At 34.9% G+C, this 25,830-nt stretch overlaps 1 protein-coding gene across 1 annotated transcript in view; it reads left to right on the plus strand.

Moving 5' to 3' along the window:
- Positions 1-25,830, plus strand: part of ADAMTS19 (ADAM metallopeptidase with thrombospondin type 1 motif, 19) — a 238,790-nt gene that overhangs the window by 146,810 nt on the left and 66,150 nt on the right. The window contains exons 11-15 of the mRNA XM_012645041.1: positions 8,197-8,298; positions 13,544-13,674; positions 14,593-14,765; positions 19,906-20,033; positions 24,200-24,320. Of these exons, the coding sequence (XP_012500495.1) occupies positions 8,197-8,298; positions 13,544-13,674; positions 14,593-14,765; positions 19,906-20,033; positions 24,200-24,320 (655 nt within the window). The remainder of the gene's footprint in view (positions 1-8,196; positions 8,299-13,543; positions 13,675-14,592; positions 14,766-19,905; positions 20,034-24,199; positions 24,321-25,830) is intronic.

Consider the following 25,830-nt stretch of genomic DNA (forward strand, 5'->3'; position numbering starts at 1 on the left):
ACATTATTTAAACTACTATGTACTTAATAATTTCAAAAAAATGAGACTGTTAATTTTAAAGTGAACCTTTTAATGACTTTGCTGTGTCTGCTTTTTGTTGGAAAGCATTTGAACATTTTTGGTTGCAATATGAAGGTCCACAGTTTCTGTTGATCTTCTAGATGGGTATCAGTCATTTGTGACCTTAAGAGTGTCTTGATTTGAGTTAGGTAGGAAAATGTAGATTCGCAGCAATAAGTGGTTGAAAAGCAAGAAAGCATTTTTCAGGAATGTTGCCAAAGGCATGGGTATTCTACTGCGTTTTTCCATATTTCAATGAGATCTTTCTTAGCATCAAACAATGACTTTAAAATGTCATTTATTGAGAGCTCAATCAATTCCATCTGTAGTTCTTTAGGTGCCTTGGCGATATCAACTAGGTGAGGCCGAAATACTAATTTGAATGTGATATCATGATTCTCAAAGTCGGAGAACTTTTCATTGCATTTTCCAGTTAATAGGTCTGTAACAGCTGCATATTCTTCAAATGATTCACATATATCATCCTGCTCATCAGTGACCTTTGCTAACTGGAGAAAATGTTCATCTAAAATTTTCTTTTAAAGAAGTGTTTTGAAAAAAGCCTTTTTCAAAATGCTTGGATTTTTTTTTTTTTTTTTTTTTTTTTGCCACATACCGTATACAGACTTAGTTTTACCTTGCAAAGAAATGAATTCAAGTCATTTTGATTTGACATGATATCGCACAGAAATGCTACATTCCTATAGAAATCTTCTTTCAATAATTCACAATGCTGATTCTGTTCTTCATAAAATTTAACTATCTGTTCTCACAGAGATACAATTTTGGCCAACACCTGTTCCTGTGACAGCCAATGCACCACAGAAAGATAGGGCAAATCCACACTGAATACCTTGGTGTTCGATGTTAACATGTTATAAAACTGATGATGCCATATTATATTTGCACAAATAGAGTTAACAATACTTATAACTTGATGCGAAGTGTCACTTAAAATAGTAGCTTTAGCACAGGGATTTTGCCGATGCAAGATAAAATGAAAAGAAACGGGAGCATCTGGATCTGTTAATACTTTTTATATCTGTGCAAGAAACCCTTCATGTTTTCCTGTCATGGAACGTGCACCGTCTGTACATACAGTCACTAAATTTACCAAATTCAGTCCAACTTCATGACGTTTATCTTGAAAGTTGTTGGAGGTGTCTATTCCCCATGTTCTGTTCACAAGAGTGCCCAAAGCGAGTTAACTCTTCATAGCAAAGAAAATCTTCCGTTATGACCCAAATGGATTATAAAACCTGTGCTGAGTCAGTAGTATCAGTTGATTCATCCAAAGTGATTGAATAATATACGTTTTTCTTTTGAAGTATTGCATGAATTTGTTCTATTAAGTTGAAGGCTAATTCATGCTGCCAGTTAGTTATGGTTTTCCCTGAAACAGGCAGTTGTTTGTACTTTGAAACATTATCAGGGTCTAAGCATCCTACAACTTGGATAATGCATTCTTTCACAATTTCTACATCACTGTATGGCTTTTCTTTTCGCCCTAGCATATAAGCTACTTTGTAAGTTGCTTCAGTGGCATTAATTCCAGGTCTTATTGCTGCTTGAAAGAACTGTCTTTGCTTTTGCTTTTCATCTTTTAATTTCTACAGTATAACCTTTCACACTTTTCCCTCTAATTTAAAATATTCATGGTCCTTTTGAGTGTTATAATGCTGATGAGCATTGAATTTCTTTAATGTTGATATTGCAATGTCAGAAAACAAGCAAATCATCTTATCTTTAGCAGAAACAAGATAATATTGCAATTCCGAATCCTCATTACAAAATCTGTTTTCTTCCTTCAGTGTTCCCTTGGTCGTCTTTGACATGATGGGCTGTTAAGCAGACAGAATTAAAAAATACTGTCTAGTTGTGCAACTATTCACAAATTCCACTTGAAACAGAAACATAGTGCACCATTGTCAAAAGCTGTTAAGAGACTGGCCTACTGGACCCGCATAAACGCTCACCAACCAGCCTTGTGCAGTAGTGGCGCCAGTCAGGTGGGGGAAGTTAGAACTAAATCATGAGCCAACGATTTAGTGCTGATGGCTCATTAATGTTCTAATTGTGCTGGTCAATCTGGGGGGATTATTTTGTTGAAACTTATTTTATTTTTTGGTATTTTAAATACGTTCATTTTAAAAATAAAATAAAAATATAAACGATGAAGCAAAATGTATTAATAAAAATGAACAGATTTGTCCTATAAAATAGGAAATCAGTCAAAAGGATGCACTTAAGGACCTAGAAGGCCACATATGATCTTAAGACTTCAGTCTTAGACACTTAAACATTCACCTGTTGTGGAATCCAACTTTCTACTCCTTGAACCAAGATTATACTCTGCATTTTAATCCTTTTGAATTTATTGAGACTCATTTATAATCTATCCAGATGAATATACTATATGCATTTGAGAAAATGTGTTTCTGTAATTGTTGGGGTTCGTATTGTATAAATATTAATTAGGTCAAGGTGCTTAATAGAGTTGTTCAAATCATCTTTTGTTATTTGTCTAGATGTTCTATTAATTGCTAAAATGGGACATTTAAATATCCTACTATGATTTTGTAATTGTATACTCCCTTTAATTATGTCAGATTTTGATTCATACCTCATAAGGCTTTATTGCTAGACACTAAAACAATTATTACTGTTGTCTTCTTGATGAATTGAAACTTTTTTATTATGAAAAATTCCTCCTTGTTGCTGGTGACACCCTTTATATTGAAGTTTATTATATCTGATATTAATCTGATTTTCTGCACTTATTTTTGCATGGTATAACTTTTTCTTTTCATTTATTTTAAACTTATCTGTGTGCTTATATTTAAAGTGAGTCTCTTGTAGTAAGCATATAGTTGAGTCTTGCTTTTTATCTATTCCAATAATTGTGATCTTTTATTTGAAATAGTTAGCACATTAATGTTTACTCATTGATTAAACAATGATTTTGAATTTAGGTCTAGCATTTTATAATGTATTTTCTTCTATTAACTCTTTCTTTTCTTCTGATTCCCTTTTCTACTTTTTAATTTCAGAATACTATAGGGGTACAAACATTTTGGTTACATGTAATGCCTTTGCCTCACCCAAGCCAGGGCTGCAAGCCTGCCCTTCCCCCACACAGTGCGCTCCACATCCATTAGTTGTGAGTTTACCCACCCCGGCCCCACCTGACTGACACCCAATGACTATTATTACCATGTGAGCACAATTTTTTAGGGTCTTAATTTTAATTTATCTATTATATTTTTAGCTATAACTCTTTACCTTTGTCTCTGCTCTGGTCTGGGTCTAGGTCTGGGCTTACAAACTTTTATTTTAAGAGCCACACAGTAAATATATTAAGCTTGTCAGCAATAGAGCCTCTGTTGTAACTCAAATCTGCTGTTGTAGCTCAGATCAGCCCTAGATAATATGTAAGTGAATAAGTATGGACACGTTCCAGTAAAACTTCATTTACAAAGACAGTTGGCCAATTTCCTGGCCATAGTTTGCTAAACTCAGCTCTAGGGATTAGAATATAAAGTCTTAATTTTCTCAATCTATTTAGAATTAATACAGTACAATTTTATGTAAAATTTAGAAACATGAGCCACATAGGTATTTAGATTTCCTCATTCTGGTTTTTTGTGCTATAGTCATCATATATACAACCTCTGTGTATTAAAACATTGTAAACAATACAATAAAATTGTATAAATTTTGCTTTATACATTTTATATATATTTTAAAGAATAAAGAAGTAGTCTTTAATTTTTGCCCAGATATTTACCCTTTCCATTGTTCTTCATTATTTCCTGAAGATATGAATTTCCTTCTGGTTCCGTTTTCATTTTTCATTTATTTGAGTTGGGTTTGCCAGTGGCAAATTCCTTTAATTTTCTTTCATCCAAAAATACCTATGTCACCTTAATTTTTGAAATATATTTTCACTAGATACAAAATTCTAGGTTGACCTTTTCTTTTCCTCTTGACATTTCAAAGATGTCCCTCTGCCTTCTCTTTTCCATGGTTTATGATGAGAGCTGTATAGCCTTTGGATTTTTATTTTCCTGTATGTAATCTGTTGTTTTTCTCTGTATGTGTGCAAGATATTCTCTTCATCTTTGGTTTTCGGAAATTCGACTATAATGTGCCGAGGTACGCTTTTATGCATATTCATCCTATTGGGAGTTTGTTGACCTTTTTGACTTTGTAAATGTGTCTTTTACCAAATTTGGGAATAAGTTTTAGTGATCATTCATTTAATTATTTTCTACCTCTCCACTTCTCCTCTTCTGTGAATCTAGTTACATATGTTAGACCATTTGATATAATCCCACCCGTTTCTGTAGCTCTTTCATATTTTTAAATATCATCTCTTCCTCTTTCAGATCAGATAATTTCCTTTGATCTGTTTTCAAGTTTACTGAATTGTTATCATCTTCATTCTGCTATTAAGCCCATCCAATGAATTTTTTATTTCATGTATTTTATATTTCACATTTAAAATGAACATTTCCATTCAGTTTTTTTAATTGCTCTCTTGAGATATCTTATCTTCTCATTGATTACAAGCAAAACCCATTCCCTCACTGAGTATATTCATGAAGGTGGTCTTAAAATTTTATGAAAATTGTAACGTATGTGTCATCTCAGGGTTTAACTATTTATTTACTTTATCCTTTATAAAGGGTCACATTTCACTGTTCTTTATAGGTCAATGATTTTTATTTGTACACAATAAATTGTGAAGTAATGTTGTAGAGTAAGGATCAGCAAACTATGATCTGGGGTCTGGCTACCTGTTTTTATAAATAAAGGTTTACTGGAACAAAGTCACATTCATTTGTTCACTTATCCTCTGTGGCTGCTTTCAAGCCACAATGGCAGTGTTGAAAAGTTGCAACGAATACCATATGGCTCACAAGCTTAAAATGTGTACTGTTCGATGCTTTACAGAAAAAGTTTGCTGACCCCTATTGCAGAGATTCTGGATTCTGTTATATGCCTCCAAAGAATGTTTTTATCACATTCAAACTGGAGACTTTGTCTCATCTACTGCAAGCAGCAGCTCAGATCTTAGATCCATTCACTTTTCCTTTATCTGTGCTCTGTATGGTGTGTCCCATGTACGTATGGGTCAGGTGCCAACAAGGGAATTAGGTCCCTCTGATTTTATTGCCTCAGTCGTTGGCAGCTTTGACCACCTCAGTCTCTGTCTTCATGTACCTAGAGAGATGGTGTGATTTGCCCTGCTGCTTTGGCTGCCCAGTGTCAGGACATGGCCACAGGCAACTACTAGATCAGCGCTGCAAGGGTGATGGACTCACCTTATGTTGATTTTTTCAGTTCCCTTCAAAAGTTTGCCTGCCTAGATTCACTCTCCAGAGCCTTCAGCAAGTTGTGTTTTATATTCTGCCCACAATTTATAGTTGTTACCTACAAGAAGGTTGATTTGAGAACTTAATCCCCCATTCCACAAGGGGAATCTTTTTACCTTAATTCTGGATCATTTTTCTTTAAAAAATAATAAATAGTTTCTTCCTTCTTTTTATTGTTCTCGCTTCTTTGAGACTTCCATTAAGTTGATATTGACGGATTTCCTTTCTCTTAATTTCTTTTTACTTTTTCACTTTCTTTAACACTTCCTGATGTGTTTGTTCCATGGAATACTCTTTCGCAGCTTGCGAAGTGAAAGTATACATGTAATATACATGTAAAAATATATGGCAGTTAATGTGTTAACCATATAGTTCATTCATGTAAACATTTTAAAAGCCTAGCTGAGATAACCATCCAAATTTATATTATATGTTTTTAATGATCTCTTCATTATGGAAGAATAAATGTTGTAATATTTTTATTAGTTTGAGAGGAAATGCTGAGTTATATATTTCTATTGTAGATTCCTATGCAAAGTATTTTAAGTTTTAAAGTTCTTTTCTTAACTGACATATCAAGTGGTTTTGGCAACTAAGTTGAAAAAAAAACCCTGACTCTCCCCTGTGTGACATGTGGAGAGCAATTGTTTCTAATGCGATTCCCCATCCTGCCCCTTAGAAAGGGCTGGTATGACATAGCTCTAACATCACACATCTGAGCTATTTCGTTTCTCAAGGTGAAAACAGTCCGTACCATTTCTTCTACATTCTCTTGCATTTTATGTAACATTTGGGATTGAACTTCCGAATTTGAGTTATTTTTAAGACTGAAGCTATAATTTACTTACCATAAGATCCCTAGACCTGCAGAACAGAAAGAATAAAAGAGATTTCTGTGTGAGATTTATTCTACGTGACTATGCTTATCTTGAAAGGCTGCCAAGTTTGCTTTTATGCTCTTAGTGCCTCAAGTGGGAATCAATTAGAGGACCTGCTATTTTGAATAGCAGATAATGGCGGAAAAGCAGAAGTTAGACCACCAACAATGTTCAACAAGCAAGTATTAGTACAAAACTACAGTGTAGAAGATTTACTTTTGGGTTCAGTATGTGTCGATGAAAAACCATCCTTGACAGAAAGGTCTTTGGGGAGGGGGATGAAAAACGTTTAGGTTCAAAAATTCTCAGGTTGGAGATCTGTTAATTCAAATATAAATGTGTCCAAAAAAGCACAGGAAGAACAACTGGCCTCTGCTTATGTTCTAGGTGGATTTTGGTAAAGGTTATATGAAAATAAAAACATACTAGCTATGCTAAACCATATCCTAAATATAAGATATATTTGTGTGACATTTTAAAACAAATAATTTCACAGCAGATAAGGTAAATAAAATGTATCACACTTTCACTGTAGAGTATTGAATTTTAAGAGCTTACAGATAGTTCAGAAATCTAAAATAGAGCAAAGTAATATTTTGGGAATTGTGACAAATTCAGTAGTAGAGTTGTAACAGAACTATTTGAAATGTTAGTTTAAATATATTCTTCATAACATATTTAATAGATTTGAGTCGTAAGTTAGCTTTAATTTTGCTATGATTTTTAGAGTAAGCTTTCTAGAGCAAGCTTTCCAAAATAGCCACTTATCAACCTGCCGCTGGTCAAGTGTTAAATGGATTCCTTGTCCCTACAAATATGGAGTCCCTAATCCTTCCTGGTTCTCCCTGTCTTTTCAATCCTGTTCTTCACTACTCCCTTCTGTGATAGGCCTACTCCTCACACTGGTCGTCTCGCCTTTTCATAAGTGTGTCTTTCCCACCTGTTCTGTCTTTATGGACCTGTTCTGCACTCTCTTCTCTAGGTATCTGGATGGGTGGTAACACAGTCATCGTCACTACGGATTATATACTCTACTCACCTTTAAATGTCCCTCATGAATTACATATTTCTACACAATTGTTAACAATATGCTTGTGTCTAAATAAACTTCAACCTTTTCCTGTTTCTTACAGATATAGAAAGTCTTTGCAAATGTGTCAGTTGGCCTCTTCCTGTCCATGTCTCCAGGCTGGCCACAGGTACAGCTGTGGCTAAGGTTTTGGGCAATTCTTGCATTTCCTCAGACTTCCCTTCTCTTGTTGTCATGATAGCTCAGCTGCTTCATCTCAGCATTTTTTATTACCTTTAAAATTCCATGCCCTTCCCAAATTTCATCATACTTTGAAGATCTAAAACTCATTTATACTGAAGTATAAATTACTGATAGCAATTTACAGAAACATGCACACTAAGAGTCTGTAATGTGTCAGGGGTCAAGACTACAGGATGAAATAATGAAGTGCTAAGTGTGGGATTTTAGCATAAAGCAGAGCGTAAGTGAGGACAGGCATTGGGGCAGGGCACTGCATTCATACCACAAACACAAACACTTAGCTTCCAGCCTGCTTTCTATCGGGGTATAGAGAATGATTTTTAGCTTAAATTTTTCTGTTCTATCTACATAATCTTGCATAACCATGTGTGTTTTATTTTAAGAAGTTTTTTAAAAATAATTTTATTAGATTTTCTATTGTTATGTATCAATCTTCCCATCACTATAAATAAGCCATATACTATTTCAATTATAAGTTTAATATTAAAAGTACCTAAAGCATATTTTTCTTTGTTATTCTTTCAAAATAGCTCTCTCAAAAATTATTGGCTTAACCTTGAAAATGTGACAGCTTCCCCTTTATTGGTTATTGTGCTCTTCTTTTCAGCACGTTATTTGCACAGGATTATGGTGCAAGGTAGAAGGTGAGAAAGAATGCAAAACCAAACTAGATCCACCAATGGATGGAACCGATTGTGACCCCGGTAAGGTAAGTCTTTTGTGTCACCTGAATTTAATAAGAATACTAAATAAATCTTGAGAAAATTTCATTTTCTTTTGCCAGTTACATATGGATCCATTTTAACACTGATAGAATAAATTTCAGTATATACATAAATATTAGCATTTCATCCATTTCCAACTTTTATATTTTTTGAAATCCACAGTTGTTTTGTTAATATTGATGGTGGTTTTTAAGTTGTTGTTGATTATGATAATGTAGAAAGTCAGATACATGTATTACTTTAACAAAAAACTGAATTTCTTTATTTTTAATTTTTAAATTAAACAAAAGTAAAATAAGCACAAATAATAGCATAAATGGTAAAATTTCTCAGAGCTGATGAATCCTTTTGGCATAAAATATTGTCTCAAGAGAGCAACTGAGTATCTATAATTTTTCCTTGTCAACGTAAGCATCATAAATTTGGAAATTAGTAAATATTTGGTTGTATGTGTAGTTTAATTTACTGTGGTTCATAAGCCTATAGTAATTTAGTAGTATACATTGCTGGATGAAAATAATTGGTGTTGGAAATTAATTTTCCTTTGAGGAATTTTGAGTAGATGGATCTCATCTGTACTTATAATTATGGTTAATTTAATCAAAAGATAACAGGTCAATAGTTTGCATAATTTCCTAATTTGTATACTATAAAGGGAAAGTAGAATGGTTATCACTTTACTTATTAATTGTATGATTACATGATCTGAAAGCTTGCCTCTAAAGAGCATGGATGTTTATTACATATGAAAATAAACAGGAACATAAAGAATCTGTAGATTACTTGGGGTGAATTACTTAAGGAAAAATATGTGAAATGTTAGTTTAAAAATATATCAATTTGAAAAATGGATGGAAATCTAGCAAATGCACTTCTAGAAAATTGTTCTACAAACAAATACATGCAATCACATTCACACACACACACAAAGATGCTAATGCAAGGATGTGGTTTGCAATGGTGATAAATGAGCAACAACAAAAGTGTTCATCAGAAGAAGAATGATTAGTATAGCTATTAAAAAAGATATGTGTGTATTAACATGAAGAGATTTATAAGACATGACTGTTAGTACATAGGCATGTAAGAAAAATTGATACTCTATAATACATTTGAAATTTAAGGGAAATGAAAACATACCTAGTATATCTTTTTAAACTCAAAGAATATGGTTTGAAAATATAACCTCCAAATTATAATTAGCAGTTAACCTTTTGGGAGGGAAGCAAAATTGATGAATGGGAGCAAGGCAATGGGAGGGGAGAGTAAATGTAACTTTTCTGCAGACATTTCTGGATTGTTTGACATAAGCATGCAGTCATTTATTACTTCTATGACTTCTTTATTTATAAAAAGAAAAATGTACAAATTGTTTAGATCCAAAGTATTAAAAAAAAGACTAGAAATGTTTTATCACTTTGTACTATCAATAAGAAAATGGTTCCTTAGAGGGAACTTCTGTGAAATGTCAGGCAGTTGTGTACAGACTGTGCCAAATATTTATCTATGAGCTTAAATGGAGCATCAGAATTTTAGTCTGTTTCATTTTTTAAAATTAGACACAAAAGTATAATAATGTGCGTATATCCAGCAAACATCATCATTATGCTGAGTAATTTATTGCTTGAATCTTAAAACTGTGTACCAGCAATAATTTTCATCATCCCTGAAACACAAAAGCAGTGATACTCAGAGATAGCCAAACGTTCTACCTTAAGTCCTCAAACATCACACAACCCATTCATCTTATTTAGTTCTTCTTTAGCAATATAAAATCTCTTCACTCTTATGATCTGGCATCCTAAATATTTTATACTATGATTTTTTTTCTACTCATATTTATTTGAATAATTTTCATTTTTGAGATCTCTAAAGTAAACTTCTTCTCCAGCAATCAAAACTGTAAATACTCATCAAAAGTAAAATGATTTATTTCCCTATAATCATATTAATGATATTCTTTTAGAGGTTCTATAGTGCTTTGTATATTGAAATAACTGATGAAGCTCTCAGTTTTTCAGGCCATCAGGCTTCCATCAAATATCCATCTGTTCCGGCTGTTGTGGGAGCCATCATGAAAGTCGTTCCCAACATTCTGCTGTTGTGTGTGGTAGTGCTAAAATATTCGAATGCCTGGCTTGGTACATTGCGAACCAAGAAACGAAGCTTGGGATTTTGTAGTTTGTGACAGTCTAGTACTATTAATCAAGCTGTATAAATCCATTTCATCTAAGAGTATATAGTTAAGTCTGAGAAAGTGCCTGCAGAATTCTATGATTCAGATGATTGTGAAGACAGAGATTTATATACTAGTTATAATATAAACAATATTTTCTGCTTTCTTTCTTCATCTTTTCATATTGTCATTCTGTAAAATTTAAATCATAATGATTTATAATATGAATATAAAGTGTTTATATTTCACAGAGATTAAAGAATTGGTAAATGATTTACTAAAATGCAATAAATGTATTTTTTGTATGTACAGTATTTGATAGGAATGGGAAGAGGGGAAAGGAAAGTTAAATGCCAATTTGCTAGAATTTTAGACTGTTTAGAAGGTTTCCATGTAATGTATTTTAGTTGTTTATTTTCCTAAATCGAGGTTCTTGAAATTATCATCGTAATTCATTATCGGAAATAGTGAAGATTGTGGTGTCCTAGCAGTCATAATGTGCATATGTGGAGAGCTTGCCTCCTCCCTTGCTCTTCTTCAGTCTTCCACGATGTACATGCAAGATTCGATCAGAGAATGATAAGGCTTCCTTGACAACTTCATGGATCTCTTTCAGTCGTGTGTTTTCATGAACTTCCTAGACATGTCCACATAACAATTTGGGAGAATAGAAATGTAATCAGTGTTTTTTAGGTCAGATACTTTTCCAGAAATAGTCTATATAATATCTTCCTTTGGCATTTTTATAATTCAGACTGAACTAGTAGATAAGACAAATTTTGAGTGTTTTAAATCACGTGTAATGTCTTTTTGTAGGCTAAAAAAATATAAATGTGTGGAACAAAGCATACTGCTAGCAAATCGTTTTATATATGATTCCAATAAAATGTATTGTATACTGATTTAAATAAAACATTTAACACTTTGGTCAAGGTTGAGGCATAGCACCATCTAGAAGACACAAAAGCAGGATCCTTTAGTTTCATCCAGAGATCTAGTTATCTGCAAAATTACAAACTTTAAATATTATGCTATACTTTCTTTAAATTTCACTATTTCTGTATGCAAACTGGTTTGCATATCTGTTTCCATTTCTTTTCATCTGCCAGGTGTGATTTGGTTTAAATGATGTGCAAGTCTGCGTGCCAATCCTCCCAGAATATTTTTAGTCTGCTGTGAACTCTAGCCCAGCCTTTCAATGCCAGCTTGCTGCTAAATGGGCAAAAGCTATGATATACACTCTGGGAAAAATAAACACTGTTCAAGTAGGCCAAAACAATGTGACCAGTGGAAGTTTAACAGCTTTCACGTTGGATTTTTTTTCCATGAATGGCATAACATTGCTAAGACCTTAAAACAAGTAAGATGAAAGCTTTCACATGCGTTTTCCCGTATTTGTCAATTTTTAGACTGCATCCTTGTGCAAAACCTCAATTTATTTAATGGCTATATCAGCATATTGATACACTCTTGAGTTGTTGAGGTTAACTTTGTCTCTCAAACTTAAATTTAAAACTTCTTCAATCTGAAAAAGGTTGAATTTCAATGTTGACATTATTAGAAAAAACCTATAGGCACTAATTATTTTATTGCATATAAAAGCGAAGCATTAACTGGGCTCAAACAAAACTATATAGCATACTCTTCTAATTCTCTTTTCTAACTACAACAATAAAAACATATTATGAAAACAAATTATAAATAAAGATAGATCAATAAAGATCAGAATGAATGGAATTTTGGCTAGATTTCTGAAAGCTATTATTAATAACATTAATATAATGATACATATGATAATGTGTTATTATTATTATTATTATTATTATAGTTAATCTCTATTAAATCCTTAGTATGCTCTATGAATTGTGCTTAGTCCTTCATTCAACCCCTGCTGAAAGTCTATTAGGTAAATATGATAATCATTCTCATTTTGGAAATGAACAAGCTGAGTTTCAGAGCTTTTCTGTAATTGCCTCAAAATCCTTTTTAAATCATGTTGCCATTAAATGCAGAAAGTTGTTTAGGGCTAGAAGGATCAACTCACTCAAGTCTGTTATTATATAATCACTAATCTAAATGTTCCTGATCTTTCCTTATTATTCTCAACATGATTTTCTTACCTTAAATATGTTTGCTGTGACCATCACCTATCTGATTTTCAGAGTAAGGAGAATTTATAATAGTGTGTCTATTGACTCCTGGCAGTCATTCCTGTGTGACCATAGAAACAGCTTCACAGCTTTTGTTTTAAGTTAATGAAAAAAAAAAAATTTTAAAAAGACAATGACTATACTCTTTACACTCCTTCCTTTCCTTTCCCAGTCATCTTTCACAGTTAATAGACATCAAATGAGCTACAGAATATTTGGGAAAAAGTGACAGTTTTCAGCATATAATTGCCCAAATCTTTCAAACAGACTTGGCTTTCAGAGGAAAGCTTGCTATCATATTAATGGTTGAACGTGTTGAGAACACTTTCAGAAATAAAAATAGCATAAAGATAAGTACTAAGATTAAATCATACTTTTTTTTAATTACAAGGAAGAAGAGTAATCTGGATCACTGACATTTGAAAGTAAAATTGCTACATTTGCTAAAATTTCTGCTTTGACCTCGTTATAGAAGTACATTTATCTCATGTTTTCCATTCTTATATATGACTCAGTACTTTTTTGGTCCCTTTAAAATTATTATCTGTTTCTTAGAATGTGTTAGTTTTTCTTTTCTGGTTGTGCAACCTCAAATTCCTGCACCGTCATCTTCACCCTATCTCCATTACCCATGCTGAATTCTCAGGGCTGTGGTGACAGACATCTGTGCGCTGCTTTCGTGACAAGACATGTGTGACTGAACTGACATGAGGACCGTGAGAACTGGACCATTATATCACTTTGACAAAAAACAAGTGCCAACTTATTTTTGGTCTTTTTAAATTCTATGTGTTTGGGGCTCTAGTAGACTTGATTTAACTGCAATTCCAGTGACTGTATAGACCAGCGAATGATTTCAGTTGTGCCCTGATTTGTTCACCTAAGACATAACTTTTGGAATAGTGGTGTAAGGCTGGAGAGTGCACCGGCAGGACCTCCGCAGCTGGACTCGCGGCGGGAGAGTGGAGCCTCTGGAGCCCCTGCAGCCGGACTTGCAGCTCTGGGATCAGCAGTCGGGAGCGCAAGTGTCCCGGGTAAGCTCGAAGTTCCTGGATTGGGGGAGGGCATTTTTTTTTCTTCAGTTTTTGAAATGCAAAGGTTTTACTGGTAAAGCATGTTGGGAAGCAAAAGAAGCCCCTCAAACTCTACTCTACTTTGGAAAACAGGAAATTTCCTCAAATTATTTATTTTCATATAAAACCTGTCTTTAAGAAGAAAATAAAGATCAACCCTTCTAAGAATAAATAATGAAAGGCACAAAAGGGGATTTCTTGAGTCAATCAAATGAAACGTATCACATAAGCAGGGAGACGTATATTAGAAAAACCAAGTGAACATGTGCAGCTCTGTGAGGGGAGCAGAAGATGACAGGACTTCAGAAAGGGTGGGAACGAGAACAAAATTAATGGCGAAGAAAGCTAACACTAATAAAACCAAAAACGTGCAAAGCACATGTGCAGATAGGGATTGTTAGAAGATCAGCTTGTTCGACCCCACCATTCCTGCAGGGGCTCTAGGACAGTGTGAGAACGTCACCTCAGCCTGTGTGCTGTTGGCGTGCAGCTCGGTGACGCGGCTCCATCCCACGCAGCTTGAAAGAATTTCTGTGCAGATATTTCCTTCATAATACAAAGAACCAAACTTCTTCTTGGGAATTGGAAGGCTTTCTCTTTTGTCCCCAGCCTCTTCCCTTTGCTCCTTTATATCATTTTGGCTTTTATTCCTCATGTGTTTTGGAAGGTAAATTGGTCAAGGATTGGAAAAAATATATAGTTTTTTACAAAACAAACGTGAGGATTTCATGCTACTACCAATCATTTAATGCATTCAAGTTTTCAATAGTAGGTTGAACATAAAGGACTATACATTACTAATATCATGATTTTTAATTTAAAAGTGGTTAGTTAATGTAAAAAGCAAGGATAAGATCGATTATTTGTACTCTTTTCTAGGCGAGTTTCTGGAGCAAGGGATTGTAACGGTCCCAGAAAACAACACAGAATGTGTGAGAGTCCACCTTGTCCCGCAGGTCTGCCTGGATTCAGAGACTGGCAGTGTCAGGCCCATAGTGCTAGAACTCCGCACCCGAAGCACACACTTCAGTGGCGAGCCGTCTTGGATGAAGGTATGACCGACCAGGTCACCACTATCTTAAGTATGCTTCTAGGTTTGCAAAGTGTCTGTTTAATAGTAAGGTTATTTTACAGATTATCTTCCAGCTGTTTCTGAACTTTATTTTTTTCTACATTTATTTACATCTAACAACCACAAGCACTGACAAAAATATATTTTAAAAATATGAAATAATACCAACGTATCTATTAGAACAACTACGATAAAAAGTAGTGATAACACCAAATACTGATGAGGAAGTAGATCTCTCAGACATTGCTGATGGGAATGTAAAGTTGTGCAGCCACTTTGAAAATAGTTTGTCAGTTCCTTAACACGTTAAGTGCCATGTGAGTTGTGTTTAACTCACGCTAGTTTTGAACCCAGGGCCTTGTGAAGCATATGCAACTCACACGTCTCTTCACCTTGGGAGCCAAGAGAACTATTTTTCAGATTTCATATAACTCACGCACAGAAAACAATACAAAATTACAACTTTTTTCACTATATGAGAAAACATCATTTTGTTTTCAAAGTTTTTATTCTATTCTCGTAATAAAACACCGTGGCCCCAAGGAAAAAAAAAAATTTCTTGTGGGTGAGTCAATGTGTTAAATAAGCAAAAACAAACTTAATATACAATGTGGAAATTAAACTTCTGGCTGATGGAACACTGCTCAGCAATGAAAAGGAGCAAACTATTGATACAGGCCATAATTCGATGGATCTCAGAACATTATGGTGAGTGAAAAATGCCACCCTCAAGAGGTCACATGTTGTATGATTCCCTTTGATAACATTGTTCAAATGACAAAATTACAGAGATGAAAAATGAATTAGTGATCGCCAGGGGTTAGGGATGGTGGTTGGGATGGATATTACTATAAAGGGGTAGAATGAGGAAGATCTTTGTGTGGATGGAATAGTTTAATGTCTTGACTGCCGCAGTGGTTACACAAATCTACACATGTGATAAAATGGCGTGGAACTATACACACATGTGCCAATGCAAGTTTCTTGGATTTGCTATTGTGCTATAGTTACTAAGTTGTCACCATGGGGGAAACTGAGGGAAAGGTAATTGGAACCTCTCTTTACTATTTTTGCAACTTCCTGTAAATCTTTACTTCAAAATAAGACTTTTAAGAAAATTATATGCTGCCTTATTAGTTCAAAGCGATAATACTTGCGATGGGTGGGCTGTGAGTTTGAGTTGCAGTTACCGAAAGTGGCTATGGGTTCTCTGAGCTCATTGACCATGATGCTTCTAGTCTCTTGTTTATTTCTCCCCGTAGTCAGTTTGGACTGTGCTCTCCATTATTCCGATAACACTCATGTCAATAATCCAAATTCCTTTGCTTCTTGATTTCACAGCACCCATCTGATAAAACCCTTTTCTCGGAGTAGCGTGTGCATGCAAGCAGTGATGGAAGCGGCCAAACAATAGGGCAGATTATGCCACTACATATGGGGGAAAAATAGCAGCCATCAGATGATTACCTCGTTATCTTCCTGCTCCCGAACACTTAAGCCTGACTTAAGTCACTCCTGCTTTCTACTGTAGCAGAATTTTAGTTCCTCCTTTCGAAGGCCAGTCCCTCCAACTGTGCCCTGGATGTCATCCCTGTCTTCCCTTTTCAGATATCTCACTGCTTATCCCTACTTTCTCTCGTATATTTCATCTCTTCTGTGCTGGATAATTAACACTGGATTTTTTAATGTACTTAGGACTCTTCCACTAAAACATACGAACCTTCCCTGGAGCCCACAGCCACCTTGAGCTGGTGCCTTGCACCTTTCTGTCCTTGGGGCCACTCTGCTCCAGAGAGCTGCCTGTTTCCCAGCACTTTGTTTGCTTCCCTTCAAGATGGAGCCCACCAGCACACATCTCCTTAATGTCGTCAAGAAGTCTCATGGAAACTAAACCGAATGAATAGTTTCCCATCCTCTTCTTACATGGCCCTCAATACACACAATTAACCACCCCTCGGTTCTTGAAACACGCGTGTGCCTGGGTTTCTGTGTTCCAGCAAAGACCTGGTTTTCCTGCTACATCTCTGGCACATTCTTCTGCCTATCCCAGATGCTATTCTTTTTTCACTCTACATTTTCTTCTTTAGGTGATCTCATCTATTCCCATGACTTCAAATATGCAAGTAACTCATGAATTTATGTCTTCAGCCAGATTTTTCATTTGAGTTCCAAACTCATATGTACAATGCCTGCTTGATACAGCTACTTGGATATCTGCAAATTTAAGACCAAACTCATGATCTGAACCCTTCCTGTTTATGTCCATCCGATCCTCTTGAGTATCTCCCATCTCGGTGAAAGTAGCACTAACTTTTCAGTCGCACAAACATGATTACCTGGCTTATCAGGGCATGTTTTGCCCTGTCCTCTTTAATTTCTCCTGCCTCATCTTCCTTGTTCCATTTTGTGGCCTCCTGCAGGGCCACGCTGACTTCCATTCCACCCCTCAGACACACCTGCTCTCTTATTTCTGGGCCCTTATACCCGCTGGTTTCATAATACGTTTTCCTTCTCAGGCTTTGATCTCTCTCCCTATTTATTTACTTTGAAAACTTCTACTGATTTTTTTTTTTTGACTCAATTCCTCTAGGAAAAAGAAACTCCCCTGATCCTCTAAATTAGGTATGTGCCCCTTCTAAGTACCCTGCAAGCACCCCGTAATAGCACATTTTAATGTGTCTATATGCCCTCTAGTATCTGTTCCTCGTGGACCATCTGGTGTGTATTAAGCTTCTGATGAATATTTGCTAAATAAATCTGAATAACCAATATCCTTTTATTATAAAAATATACTCAATAAGACCATTCACATCATGAAAATCATCACCTGATTTATGTGACTGTTAATCTGTCTCTACTTCTAACTGGGCATAAGATTTAATAATGTTAAATTCATTTGAAACCTGTTTACTCATATGTGAAATAAGAGATAGAAAACAGATTTTCTCCAGATTAAAAGAAAATCAGAGTTGGATGGGCGTCAATTTAGAACATTAAAGCTATTGTAAATCACTGTTAGAAAAATTCCTGACTCTTAGAAAGTGATGTTTATCATCAAAATAATCCATAAGAGCTATTTATGTAATTAGCAAGTTATCGTTTTTTCATAATTTTGCAGCACTTATCAATCTAACTCATCAGTCTATATGATGAATAAACTATCCAACTAGCCTGCTTGTATTATAGCACTGTAAAAGAAATGAAAATATATGATTTTTTAAAAAAACTCAAATCTTAATAGCATATGACATCTTAAAATGCAAGTGGCTGTATCTATTATTCTTATATGATATGCGAATCCATGTCTAGGAGAATTAAATATTGGCCATCAATGCAGTAGTGAACATTTATTTTTAGAGAAAAGAGATGTGTGGCTTCAGTATTCAGGTGTTTCATATACTCTGCGTGTGTTGAAATTTGGCTGAAATCCATGTCTAATGCATATCTTGGAAAGGGGTGGCCTCTGAAATCAAGACACAGCCTGTCTGCCAAGTATGGCGTGTTACATGGATCACTGCAATGTCAGTCTCAAGGATGCGCTCCAGGAAGGAAGATGGGTATCAAATGTTTATGTCATTTGTAAAGCTAAAGTAAGCGGAGTACATTGGCAATATGTTATAAAAGGAGAAATAGAAAAATTTTTATCTGAATTCTTGCTTGGAATGTGTATGGAATTTTCTAGGAAACTAACTCCTTTCAACATTATCCATATATCTGGTTTGCTCCTCTCTTCAATGAAAACTCCAGAAAGAGAATTAGATATACCACTTTTGAAGTGTTGCAATTATAGCAGCTGTTTTTAAGTCCAAAGATATGACATAGTAAGCAGTCATTGAATAAACATAACCTACTTTGAGGTGTGAGAGCACACTGAAATGCTTTATTGCAGCTTGTAATGGCATCTTAAAGGAAAATTTCAAAACCATGCATATTGAAGGCCATGTTCCAACTCCCCAAAATTGTTCAGAGCAGTATTCAGAGGCCACATGTGAAAACTGTTTGAAATGTTCAATTCTGAAGGTTCATTTAACTGTCTGTCTTCTCTTTGCAAAGTTATATACCCCGTTCCATGCCTCTGGCTGTTATTTGGTATTTATAGAATCCCATCAGCATACGTGGAACTTTACTGAAGACATAAGGGAAGATCAGTGTAAACTGATTTTCCATTCTATTTATACAAGCTTAATACACAGTAAAGGGCTTGACTGGTGTCAAGCCAATAGAGTAGTAATGTAGCACGGAAATAGCTCTGAAGTTTCAGATTTGGATAATTGTACTACTGGTGTTACCAAATACTACAGCTCCTCTGTAGAAGGCTTAGAAATAGAAACACCACTTTAAAAATATCTTGCCACTTTTTGAGCCTAAGAGGCATTCTACCCCCAACTACCCTACCTTATTGCTCGATGAGGCACTGAAGAATACTGCCAGCCATTCGAGAACTCTTTAGATGGAAGGATGGTTCTAAACACTGATGTGCTTTCTGAGTAAGTGCTGAAGGAAGTTGAGCCCTCATCAGCACATCAGCAATTGCATAGAACGATGGATATTCTCATAGGATTGTATTGCATTTCTGAACATCCTAGTAATGGAAAATCTTACGGGATTTGCTCATCTTAGAGGTTTTTTTCTCCCTTTCATAATTTTTCAATTAGATTAAAGATTAGTGTATTGACTTGTAGGAATAAGACATCAAGGAAGATTTCATAAAGTATTATAAATCTTAACGAGAACTTAATATTAGGTAGAATTCTGATACGTACTTAAAATAGAGATCATTTCAAAAGGTATGAGCAAATAATTGGAGTGTGCAAAATATTTTTCAGGAAGAATGATCGGCTTGTGTGTGATAGAAGTTTTGTGCCAGAAAATAATAAATGATACATTTTGAGAATAATTTGAAGCCAGATTTCTAAGGAAGAGATTAATGTTTGTTGGGCACCTATTATTTTTCCAGACATCTCATTTATTGCTCACGATAACCTTACTCTAATATTATATTACTCAAATAGCATTGAATTATATTTTTATGCAATAACCTTTCTGAAAAAATAAAGCTTAAGATAAAAATATTAAAGAAGTAACTTTTTCTCATTTCTTCTTATCCACTCTGTATGTAGAAAAGCCATGTGCCTTGTTTTGCTCTCCTGTTGGAAAAGAACAACCTGTTCTTGTATCAGAAAGAGTGATGGATGGAACTTCTTGTGGCCATCAGGGATTAGATATCTGTGCAAATGGAAGATGCCAGGTAAGCCACTCCAAAAGGGAGAATTTATATGTTGATGGAGGATTGTGGGCCCAGTGAGCAGCTTCACTGTATAGTGGAAAGCTTTAGATTAAGATTCAAAATATGTGGATATAGTCCTATCTTGACTGTGACCTTGAGCAAGTCTGATCTATTTTGAAACTCCATTTCTTCATCTGCATGACAGGTTTGGTCTAGGTAATCCATAAAATCCTAGCTGAAAGAATCTGAGATTTTGACTGTGTAATATATATATTGCAGGTCTAAAATTGGAATGCTTTGAGCATTTTATTTCAAAACATTCCAGACCAAAAATTCAAGCTCTCCAGTTCTCCATGTTTTATGTCCAAAACTGAGCCATGAGGCAAAAACCTATAAAATCAGTCTTATTACTCATATTCAAGTATTATCAACATCCTTAAATGATTTCAAATGCATATTCAACTTTCTTATAATACTTAAACATTTTATTTGCCTTTCTATTCCTTTCAAAAAATATTTTCAATTTATATGGATTCGTGTGCTCTCCATTATCTCTCTGTAGAAAAATAAAATCTCTGTTAAAGTGAATATGAAGAGCATAGTGGAAAGATCAAAGTTGTTAGCCATAGTTCTGCTACTGTCTTAAGTTGTCTTTGCCTGCAAGATTAATATGCAGGAAGTTGAATGCCTAATGTTTTCATGATCAACATCCGTGTGGGGAGGGGAAGGAACAGGACTGGACACAGGGAGAAACTGGGCTGCAGAACAGTCACAAGGCCTTTGCTGACCCTGTGGGAAGTTCTAAGCTGGTTTGGGTCTTCAGAATTGTCATCTTGTAGGTTGAGAATACCAGGCCTTTTTACCCCCAGCATCTACTAGTGTTTGGATGCAAGCTGCCCCAAAAGTGGATATGAACTTGGGAAAGGCAGTTTTCTTCAGGCTGGATGATTTCTGATAAAATTCCTGGGAGCAGGAGAAAAAATAAATCCATTAGCAATGAAAGGTTATTGAGTGGGGCAGCACTGACTCCATGACAACCATTGGTAAACTGTGTTTGGGGGCAAATCACTTAAAATATTTTCAATATATATATGCATTAACTAATCTGTGAAATAAGGCTGTTAACCAATGGTCATTGACTTTGTGCTATATACACTCATTTGAGAATTTGTCTTTCGTTTTGTTTTGTTTGTTTGTTTGTTTGTTGAGACAGGGTCTCACTCTGTCTCCCAGGCTGGAGTGCAGTAGCATAATCATAGTTCACTGTAGCCTTGAGCTTCTGGGCTCAACCAATCCTCCTTCCCCAGCCTCCTGAGTAGCTAGGAATACAGGTGTGTGCCACCAATCCCGGCTTATTTTTTATATTTTTTGTAGAGATGGGATCTCACTATGGTGCCCAGGCTAGTCTTAAGCTCCTGCCCTCAAGTGATCCTCCTATCTTGGCCTCCCAAAGTGCTGGGATTACAGGTGTGAGCCACTGTGCCTGGCCTCCTTTGAGAATTTGACAAAGAAATTTTGCCCTAGAAAAATGCACACTTGAACACACACACACACACATGCACACACACATATACACATGCCAAAGTTTGAAAACAATTACAAGCTATGGATGGAGTAATCTATTGTCCAATGGAGTTATGTGGACTTCTGGTTAAAAAGTTAGGAATAGCATGAAGCTTAAATGCTTTCCCAGCTCTAAGATTGTATATTTTGCCAGCATGCTGTAGAGTTTCAAGAATAGATTCATGTAAAACCATTGGCATAAGAAGTAGTCTTATGATTACGTGTTAATATTCTTTATTCTTTAACAGAATATGGTAACAGTAACTAAAATATAATTAACAGTAACTAAAAATATAGTTAACAGTAACTAAATATAATTTTTCATTTACCTGTAAAAAAAAAACTTAACTTTCTTACCTATACATATTGACTATTCCTTGTGCAAGTAAAGCTTTTAACTTTATCTCATTATTATATGCAAATCTGTTAGATCAGTATATGCCTTAAATAAAATTATTTTTCAAAAAATTATTTTCCTAACTGTATATGCCAAATATAATAGCCTAAATTTCTATGCTTTTCACTTAACAGTACTATGTAAGCCAAATCTGTTACAGAGTCCCCAGCTAGACCTTAAAATTATAGCAACAATAACAAGAAATTCTATGCAAATGCTATGTGAACGTGATGATTATAATTAAACTAGAATTCTCCGAAATGGACTGTGACTTCTAATGGCATTAGAATACTTCAAGATTCTGGCTTTTTAGTTAAAATGCTTTACTTAGTCTTTTGATACAATTTAAAACATGCCTTTTTTATTTTTTCTGAAAGCCCTCTGTAAATTGGGGGTTGTCTAGAGTGTTTTGTTTTATCACACAATATATAGCCCCAAAGCTGAATATAGAATTCCAGACTTGGCGATTAAAAGCAGACAGCATACTGCAGTGACCCAGTTAGGCTCTGTGAAGTTTCTATTCATGAAAAGGATAAGGAAGGCTTGACCCTCTCTGATCACATGACTTGCCCGTCTCCAGCATGCAATGCTGCCTCAGGGACCTGCCACCAGCGAAATGGCATGGCCTTTTCAACGTAATTTATCCTCCACTTTTGGATTTATGTGGGCATATTTTGATGAGTGTAGATACTTGAAACTACCAATTATACAATACAAAATCTTTTTTATTTTAAAAAAATGTGATTATTGAACTCTAGTATATATGTTCTATCCCTAACATTTGCTTTAGGTTTACAGACCTTGTAATATTCAAGTTACAGGGTTAGAAAAATACTAAGACACTACTAAATACCAATCTATTCAATCATTGAACTACTCTTTATTGTACTCTTGCTATTTACCAAGAAACAATCTGGGTACCAGGGATAGGGCAATAAAGTCACTTTTATCATCTCAAAATCATGCTGAGCTCTACTCTAAATTTTTCCTCATTTGTACATGAAGGGGAAACTTTTTTCTCAACCCAAGACTTCCAAGTCTGGCTCCTGCTTAATGGCCACGTCACATCCTTGGCTGTGTTTGAGCATTTCCTGTGATGGCCATTTCTTTCATCCAGAGACATCCTCTTTATTTCTCTCCGAATAAGCTTTGACTTACTGATCAGAGTTCTCAGCTAAACTTTGTACCTCTTGACACTGACAAGGCCGTCTTGACAAAAGGAAGGGAGGCTGCAGGGTGCAGCTCTAACGTGGCTTTTCCTCTCCCAGACATCCGTCCTGCAGCTGCATCTTGCAGTCGGGCTGCTTCCCCACCCCAACGCCACCAGCACCAATTACAAAGATGCTATTTTCTTTTCTGTTTTATTTAATGTTTTAAAAATTCCTCTGAAATAATGGGAACTTTTTATAAATGGATGTGTCATTGGTCTCTTTTCCAAATCCTTCCTGATTAAGAGAAATTGCATAATCTTAGTGTTTGTTTCTGATAATATTGACATACAAATTCTGCCCTTTGAGTATGTACAACTTTGAAAAATATCTTTCTTGAGCATTGATGGGAAGCAAACATTATTTACAAGAAAAGAGGTAATTGATTCGGTCTAAAAGATTCATATTAAAAAAATTCTTCTGGGAGCATATAAAAATTAATTCCCCAGCTGTTCATATTTTCTTATGACAGCCATGGGCTGTGAGGGGTTCTTACTCACATTCATGTGTTGGGTGCCAAAGAAGATTCGAATAGAATAAACTGAAGTTTATTCTTGAACTGTAGTAAAAATAAACATCTATATTCAGTTTTCCATAAAGTTGATATTTAATATTTACTTTTAAAAGTGAAGCCATCCATATAGTGAAGTATATCTGTTCTGTGTTGAGTAGAATGAATTAAATTAATCATACTATGTTTAATAGAAATATGATTTCCTTTGGGATTTGAGTAAATTGCATTTTTCTCAATAATATTTTTTCCAAATTACTTTACGATACCATTTAATACTTACTATAAGAAAAATACTCATTGCTATCTTGCTATTTGGTCATTTTACAGATTATATTATTTGACATGAGCTTGCTGTATTAGTTTGTACCAGAGACTATAACAGTTTACAAATCTGTCAATTAAACATGTCTAGTTTATAGGGAGTAGGTTTTTCCTGAATCAGTAGTGGAAAAAAAAGAAAAAAAAAATCTTCAATTTATTATGTGCTGTCATTCTCTTGTTTCAGAAAGTTGGCTGTGACGGTTTATTAGGGTCTCTTGCGAGGGAAGATCATTGTGGTGTTTGCAATGGCAATGGAAAATCATGCAAAATCATCAAAGGAGATTTTAATCACACCAGAGGAGCAGGTAATTTTTCTTTATTTTTTCGTAATTACTGATTCCTACAGTCTTAGGGATTAATAACAGAGATTATTTGAAGTAGACTTAGAGATCACAGTTCTGATTGTATGGAAGACTTTTGCAAATGGATATTGAATGATTTTTTGTGATGACATACAATACATGTGTTGATATGAGCCAGGAATTCTAACAAGCCCATTTCCCAATAATGAAAATATGAAGTCATCTGTTGTACATTTAATAAGTGAGAGCAGCGAGGGAGTAATCTAATTTGCATTGGCTAATGTCATCTACAGACCTCATTCTCCGATGCAAAGCATGATGTCTAATAGAAAATAATGATTCGTAACAGTCTGAAGCAGCCATTGAGAATATTAGTCTCCAGATTTTTAGCTTTCCATTTTCTTTATTTTTTCTTCTTGTTTTTGCTAAATTTCCAGGGAATATATTTTTGGAAACAGAGGGTCTATAACAGTGTAGCATAAAGGAAACCATAAGAGAGGGGAGTCAGAAAATGTGGGATAATGTTCCAAATATATTAATAGCAGGGTTCATCCTCTCTTATTCTGTTTTCTCATCTATAAACACTTATACTCAGGGAATATGATGTTGCTATGACTACGAATGATCTAGGTAGTGTGAATCTTAAAGTATTTTACTATACAAAGTGATATTATCTCTACTGATATGTAATGACCCACAAATATGCTTTATACTCAGGTTCTTAACCTTACTGGGAGGAAGCAAACATTTTCTTGGTTTATATTAGTGTCTTACCTAGAAATGTATCTGTTGTACTGTCTTAATATTTATAGCTCTATTTTCATCACTGATATGCTTATATTACACACATCAGCATTTTCCTATTAAATTATTTTAAACTCAAAAGGAACACCAAAAAAACTAAGACTAAAATATGTATTATTTTTAATACAGAGAACAGGCCATTTATGTTTGAATAATCTAGAAAACTGAGTTCACTCTAGATAAAAGAGTCTTTGCAGAAAAGAAAATTGGACATAGCCTTCCAACGATTGAATGTAACCTTTTGCTAGGCCCAAACAGAATACAAAGATAAGTGAGCCTAAAGATCTAGAAGCCTAAAAATAACTAAGGCCCAGGCTAAGCTGCAGATCAAAATCTCAATCTCCAAAGCAGTGAAAAACGTGATAGGCTCCCCATGTCAAAAATCCACCAGCACTCGTTTGGAAAAAACATACTTACCTGAAACAGGGTCTCAGACTTCCAACGGAGAAATGTAATTATAGTAGGCTTTTCCACTTGATTATGATGGGAGAAGTTTTTGTAGTGCAGAAGCTAAAATAAAATCTGAAAAACTGAAGCAATTTGAAGATTCTAGAATTTTTTTTCATAAAGATTTTTTTCCTAAAGATTCTAGAATATTTTTTCATGATTATTTAACATGCATGGAAACAGTTCACAGTATGAAGAAGACTGATGCACATTTAGCACTGATGCCTGTATTTAAAAGTAATAACACTTCACGTATGCACCA

The sequence above is a fragment of the Propithecus coquereli genome, unplaced genomic scaffold, assembly GCF_000956105.1.
Source record: "Propithecus coquereli isolate 6110/MARCELLA unplaced genomic scaffold, Pcoq_1.0 Scaffold224, whole genome shotgun sequence".
NCBI lineage: Eukaryota > Metazoa > Chordata > Mammalia > Primates > Indriidae > Propithecus > Propithecus coquereli.